The sequence below is a fragment of the Aquarana catesbeiana genome, linkage group LG04, assembly GCF_042186555.1.
Source record: "Aquarana catesbeiana isolate 2022-GZ linkage group LG04, ASM4218655v1, whole genome shotgun sequence".
Taxonomy (NCBI): domain Eukaryota; kingdom Metazoa; phylum Chordata; class Amphibia; order Anura; family Ranidae; genus Aquarana; species Aquarana catesbeiana.
The window spans coordinates 676,759,677-676,768,615 of record NC_133327.1 but is presented as its reverse complement, the minus strand read 5'-3'; the positions used below and the strand labels follow the sequence as shown (position 1 = coordinate 676,768,615).

The 8,939-nt window shown below is 44.8% G+C and overlaps 1 protein-coding gene across 3 annotated transcripts in view; it reads right to left on the bottom strand.

Annotated features, from left to right (window-relative positions):
* Window positions 1–2,549: 2,549 nt before the first annotated feature.
* The window catches only part of TTBK1 (tau tubulin kinase 1), a 126,142-nt gene continuing 119,752 nt past the window's right edge, over window positions 2,550–8,939 (bottom strand). For all 3 annotated transcript variants that reach the window (XM_073628649.1, XM_073628650.1, XM_073628651.1), the window contains one exon: window positions 2,550–4,043. In XM_073628649.1, coding sequence (XP_073484750.1) covers window positions 3,620–4,043 — 424 coding nt within the window. In that variant the 3' untranslated portion in view covers window positions 2,550–3,619. The remainder of the gene's footprint in view (window positions 4,044–8,939) is intronic.

The window sequence follows — 8,939 nt, the reverse complement described above, 5'->3', positions numbered from 1 at the left end:
CTTACCCTGTGCCCATCTCATACTGAACTCATCTCTCATCCTGTGTTCACCACTTAGCGCACTCCTCTCTCAGATAGTATATGTTACACAGCACACTCCTCTCTCATCCTGTGCCCATCGCATACTGCACTCCTCTATCACCTCGTGTCCATCACATATGACGCTTTTTTCTCACCCTGTGTCCAACTGTCCATCACATACCGCACTCCTCTATCACCCTGTATCCATCACATACTGTGCTCCTCTCTCACCCTGTGCCCATCAAATACAACACTCCTCTTTTACCCTGTGTCCAGCTCATACCGCATTCCTCTCTCACCCTGTGTTCATCACATACAACACTCCTTTCTCAAAGTATTCATCACATACAAGACTCCTCTCTCACCCTGTGTTCATCACATACAACACTCCTTTCTAAAAGTATTCATCACATACAACACTCCTCTCTCACCCTTTGTTCATCACATACAACTCTCCTCTCTTATCCTGTGTCGATCACATACAACACTCCTCTCTTACCCTGTGTTCATCACATACAACACTCCTCTCTCACCCTGTGTTCATCACATACAACTCTCCTCTCTTATCCTGTGTCGATCACATACAACACTCCTCTCTTACCCTGTGTTCATCACATACAACACTCCTCTCTCACCCTGTGTTCATCACATACAACTCTCCTCTCTTATCCTGTGTCGATCACATACAACGCTCCTCTCTTACCCTGTGTTCATCACATACAACACTCCTCTCTTACCCTGTGTCCAGCTCATACTGCACTCATCTCTCACCCTGTGTTCATCACATACAACACTCCTCTCTCACCCTGTGTTCATCACATACAACACTCCTCTCTCACCCTGTGTTCATCACATACTGCACTCCTCTCTTACTCTGTGTTCATCACATACAACACTCCTCTCTTACCCTGTGTTCATCACATACAACACTCCTCTCTCACCCTGTGTTCATCACATACTGCACTCCTCTCTTACCCTGTGTTCATCACATACAACACTCCTCTCTTACCCTGTGTTCATCACATACAACACTCCTCTCTTACCCTGTGTTTATCACATACAACACTCCTCTCTTACCCTGTGTTCATAACATACAACACTCCTCTCTTACCCTGTGTTCATCACATATAACACTCCTCTCTTACCCTGTGTTCATCACATACAACACTCCTCTCTCACCCTGTGTTCATCACATACAACACTTCTCTCTTACCCTGTGTTCATCACATACAACACTCCTCTCTTACCCTGTGTTCATCACATACTGCACTCCTCTCTCACCCTGTCCCCATCACATACAACACTCCTCTCTTACCCTGTGTTCATCACATACTGCACTCCTCTCTCACCCTGTGTTCATCACATACAACACTCCTCTCTCACACTGTGCCCATCACATACAACACTCCTCTCTCACCCTGTGTTCATCACATACAACACTCCTCTCTCACCCTGTGTTCATCACATACAACTCTCCTCTCTTATCCTGTGTCGATCACATACAACGCTCCTCTCTTACCCTGTGTTCATCACATACAACACTCCTCTCTTACCCTGTGTCCAGCTCATACTGCACTCATCTCTCACCCTGTGTTCATCACATACAACACTCCTCTCTCACCCTGTGTTCATCACATACAACACTCCTCTCTCACCCTGTGTTCATCACATACTGCACTCCTCTCTTACTCTGTGTTCATCACATACAACACTCCTCTCTTACCCTGTGTTCATCACATACAACACTCCTCTCTCACCCTGTGTTCATCACATACTGCACTCCTCTCTTACCCTGTGTTCATCACATACAACACTCCTCTCTTACCCTGTGTTCATCACATACAACACTCCTCTCTTACCCTGTGTTTATCACATACAACACTCCTCTCTTACCCTGTGTTCATAACATACAACACTCCTCTCTTACCCTGTGTTCATCACATATAACACTCCTCTCTTACCCTGTGTTCATCACATACAACACTCCTCTCTCACCCTGTGTTCATCACATACAACACTTCTCTCTTACCCTGTGTTCATCACATACAACACTCCTCTCTTACCCTGTGTTCATCACATACTGCACTCCTCTCTCACCCTGTCCCCATCACATACAACACTCCTCTCTTACCCTGTGTTCATCACATACTGCACTCCTCTCTCACCCTGTGTTCATCACATACAACACTCCTCTCTCACACTGTGCCCATCACATACAACACTCCTCTCTCACCCTGTGTTCATCACATACAACACTCCTCTCTCACCCTGTGTTCATCACATACAACACTCCCCTCTCACCCTGTGTCCATCACATTCAACACTCCTCTCTTACCCTGTGTCCATTACATACTGCACTCCTCTCTCTCGCCTGTATCTATCACATACTGCACCCCCCTCTCACCCTGTGCCCATCACATGCAATACTCCTCTCTCTTACCCTGTGTCCAGCTCATACTGCACTCCTCTCTCACCCTGTGCCCATCACATACTTCAGTCTTTTTTTCAGAGAAAGTCAGAGAGTCCAGCTGTTAGATAGCAGGCTTTATTTGATGACATAATGGAATGATTTCATGTAATAGGAAGCATTATATAGTATGCTCTTCCCCACAATCTGTGATGCTGTGTGAGGTGAAGAGACCTCCAGTCCTCCATCGGTCGGTGATGCCTCCCCCATGACATGCGTGTGGGGTCGGCTAGATACAGGTGTGGGGCTTATACATTCTGGTTGCAACGTGTAAACAGATTGGTTGAAGTCCTTGGACCCCATAAATCTCTGCTCAGTTCAAGATCTCCTCCTTCTAGGACATGAAAACTCCCAAATCTGAAGTTACGGACACATTGTGCTGCGCTATGGAATATTGAGGTGCTTAATTAACAGTGTGATATGTGTGCGATGGTCACAGCTGTGTTTTCCCAACTAAGCTCTTGAACTCAGCGGTCTCTTAAATATCACTGCGTCCCCACAAAAATAGTTACAAAACTTTTGACAGGGCAAAAAAATGACCATAAGGACAATTTTATAGTGCTTGTTCTATCGTGTCGGAATTTGGGGTATCCCTGGGTCATGTGACTCAATACATTAAAGCCCTGTAAAGTTTTTTTTTTTTTATGTCTGTATGCATAGCATTAACACATACTATATATTTATAGTACACCAGCGTACATAAGGAATATATTTAGTCTGTATTGCCAATAGATGTCTTGGAATACAACGATTGTATGTGAGATCTACTCCCGAGAAGTCTTGGTGTGAGACAGCACCAAGGCAATGACGATATTATCGCCGAACAATGATTGTGTCATTGCCCTTTAGCTGGAGATCTGAGGAATCCGAGTTAGCAGCTTAGGGCGGATAATCTATAGTGCTTACTGGCATTCATTCGGAGAAATGTTGTAGATACACCCCAGCCTTGCCAAAACCAAAACGAAAAAAAGAAAATGGCTGCACCCTGGCTAGAAATGCTTTCCTGCTTGTGGGATCCGTCTGTAGCATGTGTGTATTGCGTATTACAGGTTTGAATGAAGCACAATGTTCCCTGACTGAGCCAGAGCGACGGCAGATTTGGCTCTTCACCAGTTTCCCGTGCTGCCACCCATTATCTGCCCGATCCTCTGGCGTTACTAGTGCCCTGCTGTGCTTTGGTTGCCAAGTTTGGCACTTGGACCTTCAGTCTCTGTCCCTTCCTTGTGACAGCAGGGGTTGCTGGGCACTCTCCCGGGACCTGCGGCCGGGATGGAAGTTTAGGAGGAGGGTGTACTCGGGAAGTTGTGGCAACCGGTCTTCTCTGTCGGGATGGAGATGGGCTTTCAGTTCTGGAGAGGGACTGGCTATGAGGAGAAGCGCTGAGTGTTCGGGATAGGACTACTGGGCTTTTTGGTGGCCCACGGCTGACCCTCCTTACGTTGGTTCTTGAAGGTGTAGGACTGGAAAGTGGGGGTAGCCGCATATGAAGTGCTTTGGGTTTGTGGTCAGGAGAGAGGCCAATGGCGGCACACGTGGCTGCTCGTGGAAGCTGATACCTAAAACGAACATTGAATGATGTAAGTTGACGAAGAATGAAAAAACTGCACCAACAACAGATCATATACAGTGCAATTAGAAGTTATAGGCTATGAAAATAAAAGGAAATCCATTTTACAGTGCATCCGGAAAGTATTCACAGCGCTTCACTTTTTTCACATTTTGTTTTGTTACAGCCCTATTCCAAAATGGATTAAATTCATTATTTTACTCAAAATTCTACAAGCAATACCCCATAGTGACAACATGAAATAAAATTTTTTTGAAATCTTTGCAAATTTATTAAAAATAAAAGACGGGAAAAAAAATCCTATGTACATAAGTATTTACAGCCTTTGCTCAATACTTTGTTGAAGCACCTTTGGCACCAATTACAGCCTCAAGTCTTCTTGAGTATGATGCTACAAGCTTGGCACACCTTTTTTTGGGCAGTTTCTCCCATTCTTCTTTGCGGGACCTCTCAAGCTCCACCAGCTTGGATGGGAAGCGACGGTGCAAAGCCATTTTCAGATCTCTCATGAGATGTTCAATCGGGTTCAAGCCTGGGCTCTGGCTGGGCCACTCAAGGACATTCACACAGTTGTCCCATAGCCACTTCTTTGTTATCTTGACTGTGTGCTTAGGGCAGTTGTCCTGTTGGAAGATGAACCTTCGCTCCAGTCTGAGGCCCAGAACGCTCTGGAGCAGGTTTTCATTAAGAATGCCTTTGTACATTGCTGAATTCATCTTTCCCTCAATCCTGCCTAGTTCCTGCATCTGAAAAACATCCCCACAACATGATGCCGCCACCACCATGCTTCACTGTAGGGATGGAATTGGCCAGGTGATGAGCGTTGCCTGGTTTCCTCCAGACATGATGCCTGCCATTCAGGCCAAGGAGTTCAATCTTTGTTTCATCAGACCAGAGAATTTTGTTTCTTATGGTCTGAGAGTCCTTCAGGTGCCTTTTGGCAAACTCACTGCAGGCTGTTATGTGCCTTTTACTGAGGAGTGGCTTTCGTCTGAACACTCTACCATACAGGCCTGATTGGTGGAGTGCTGCAGAGATGGTTGGTTTTCTGGAAGGTTCTCCTCTTCCATAGAGAAATGCTGGAGATCTGTCAGAGTGACCATCAGGCTTATGGTCACCTCCCTGAGTAAGGCCCTTCTCCCCCTTTTGCTAAGTTTGGCCGGGCGGCCTACTCTAGGAAGAGTCCTGGTGGTTCCAAATGTCTTCTATTTACAGATGATGGAGGCCACTGTGCTCATTGAGACCTTCGATGCTGCAGAAATGTTTCTGTAACCTTCCTCAGATCTGTGCCTCCATACAATCCTGTCTCGGAGGTCTAAAGACAAGTTCTTGTACTTCATGGCTTGGTTTGTGCTCTGACATGCACTGATAACTGTGGGACCTTATATAGACAGGTGTGTGCCTTTTCAAATCATGTCTGATCAACTAAATCCACCATAGGTGGACTCCAATCAAGGTATAGAAACATCTCAAGGATGATCAGTGGAAACAGGAGGCACCTGAGCTCAATTTTGAGTGTCATGGGAAAAGCTATGAATACTTATGTATGTTTTTTTTTTTTTCATTTTTTATTTTTAATAAATTTGGAAAGATTTCAAACAAACTTTTTTCACGTTGTCATTATGGGGGATTGTTTGTAGAATTTTGAGTAAATAATGAATTTAATCCATTTTGGAATAAGGCTGTAAAAAAACACAATTTGGATAAAGTGAAGCGCTGTGATTACTTTCCAGATGCAATAGTGTAATATTATCCCCTGGGACAAAGTAACAAATGGCACTTCCACTTCTTGTCCTGACATTACATCCAGTTGCTGCGTAAGCACGCTCCTACGCGTTTCATCACAGGAGGGTGGTTACATGGCTCGGCAACCCGGCTTTTGAGGCAAGAAAAATATAGGTCAGCTCACAAGTAAACCCTGCAGCCTAGTAAGCAGAGGGCGCCAAAAAACGTCTATCCTGAAGGCTGTGGCAGGGTGACCCACACAGGCCAGAGGAACAACTGGAGGGCGGACCAAGCCTCCAAATAGTGCAGATCCATGGAGTGTATAAATTGATAGTGGCACATCTAGCTAACACTGGTATGCGGATATCAATAGTCTAAGAAGCTGTCCATGATAACCCACCAGCAGAAAGGAGCAAAGGAAAAATGTTCTTTTTTCCAAAGCTTGGTCCACCCTCCAGTTGTCCCTCTGGTCTGTGTGGGTCACCTTGCCACAGCCCCCCAGGATAGATGTTTTCTGGTGACCTCTGCTCACTAGGCTGCTGGGCTTACTTTTGAGCTGACCTATAGTTTTCTTGCATCAACTTCTGGTGAAGTGGACAGGGATCCACGAAATGTGTAGAGTCATAGGATATTAGAACATTTTGTGTGCTATATTTTATGTAATTATGTACACTACATTACCAAAAGTATTGGGACGCCTGCCTTTACACGCACATGAACTTTAATGGCATCCCAGTCTTAGTCCATAGGGTTCAATATTGAGTAGGCCCACCCTTTGCAGCTATCACAGCTTCAACTCTTCTGGGAAGGCTGTCCACAATGTTTAGGAGTGTGTCTATGGGAATGTTTGACCATTATGCCAGAAGCGCATTTGTGAGGTCAGTCACTGATGTTGGACGGGAAGGCCTGGCTTGCAGTTGCCACTCTAATTCACCCCAAAGGTGTTCTATGGGGTTGAGGTCAGGACTCTTTGCAGGCCAGTCAAGTTCCTTCCACCCCAAACTCGCTCGTCCATGTCTTTATGGACCTTGCTTCGTGCACTGGTGCGTAGTCATGGTGGAACAGGAAGGGGCCATCCCCAAACTGTTCCAACAAGTTTGGGAGCATGAAATTGTCCAAAATGTCTTGATATGCTGATGCCTTAGAACAGGGGTAGGCAACCTCGGCCCTCCAGCTGTGGTGAAACTACAAATCCCATCATGCTTTTGCCTCTAGGAGTCATGCCTGTGATTGTCAGGGTCTTGCAATGTTTCAATGTCTGACCTCACAAATGCTCTTCTGGAAGAATGGTCAAACATTCCCATAGACACACTCCTAAACCTTGTGGACAGCCTTCCCAGAAGAGTTGAAGCTGTTATAGCTGCAAAGGGTGGGCCAACTCAATATTGAACCCTACGGACTAAGACTGGGATGCCATTAAAGTTCAAGTGCGTGTAAAGGCAGGTGTCCCAATACTTTTGGTAAAATAGTGAATCTCTATCTGCGAAATAACATCATGTATACGAATACTGGGATCATAAATGAATTCATATTGTTATCATGTCAATCTATTATGTATCAGCTCATTTCAACGTGTCCATTTATTGTATTTGAAATCTGCCATCGTGTACATTTGGGACTATGTAATGTCCAATTATATTAAATACATTTAAAATCATGTGTACCAAATATATTATGTTAGAAGTGATTTGCCTCATAAAAAGTCCCATGACCAAAGTATCCTTTCTTTGTATGTATAGTCAGGAATGGAGGCATATCTCCCTTGTTGCTTCAGACCACAATCATTTTTGTTTACAAGAGCTTAGTAAATGAGGCAAAGATTCACTTTGCAATGAATACCCAATCACATGCAAGCAAGATTTAAAAAAAAAAAAAAAACAGCATTTTTGCTTGCACTTGATTTGATGATGGAAGTCACCAGAGCTCCCCCTCATTTACTAAGCTCTGGAGCAACTTCACTTACAGAGTGCACAGTCTATTTGCCTTTAGTAAATCAACCCCATGGTGTTAAGAGGTTTCCCTGTGCCCATCTAAGGTAGGCCATTGATTACATGATTTTCTTTCCTGCAACCACTGACTGTATTGATGGTGGAATTGGACTCCCTCCTGTGGAACTATTTTATGTTCTCCCAACGAAGGGGGGTGGCGTAGGAAGCCATCCCTGCTGGGAGAACACAGTGATTACTGCTAGCGGCTATAGCCGCTGGCAATAGACACATGTTGAAAATGCAACATGCTTGGGTACAGTCAGCCTGCCCATAGATGGATCAAATCTTGGCCAGTCCCTGCTGAACCAGGCGAGATTTGATCCATGTATGGCCGGCTTAACCACTTGGCGACTGCTGCACGCCGATATACGTCGGCACAATGGCAGCGGTGGACAAATGGGCGTACATGTACGTCCCCTTTAATTGGCGGGGCTAGCGAGCCAGCACGCGCCCGCTGCGTACAGGGTGACCGTGCCCGCGGGACCAGTGGACTCGAAGTCTGCCGGTCTCCCGCCGATTGTGTCACGGAGCCACAGAATGGGGAAGTGCCTATGTAAACAAGGCATTTCCCTGTTCTGCATTGTGACATGACAGAGATCACTGCTCCCTGTCGGTATAAATGACAATGGCCCCAAAATAGTGTCAAAAGTGTCCAATGTGTCCGCCATAATGTCGCAGTCACGATAAAAATCGCAGATCGCCGCCATTACTAGTAAAAAAAAAAAATTAATAATAAAAATGCCATAAATCTATTCTCTATTTTGTAGATGCTATGATTTTTACGCAAACCAATCAATATGCGCTTATTGCGATTTTTTTTAAGCAAAAATATGTAGAAGAATACATATCGGCCTAAACTGCTCAAAAAATGTGTTTTTTTATATATTTTTGGGGGGATATTTATTTTAGCAAAAATTAAAAATATTGCTTTTTTTTAAAAAAATCGTCGCTCTTTTTTTGTTTATAGCGCAAAAAATAAAAACCGCAGAGGTGATCAAATACCACCAAAAGAAAGCGCTATTTGTGGGGAAAAAAGGACGTCAATTTTGTTTGGGTGCAACGTCGCACGACCGCGCAATTGTCAGTTAAAACGACGCAAGTGCCGAATTGCAAAAAGTGCTCTGGTCAGGAAGGGGGTAAAATCTTCCGGGGCTGAAGCGGTTAAGAAACAG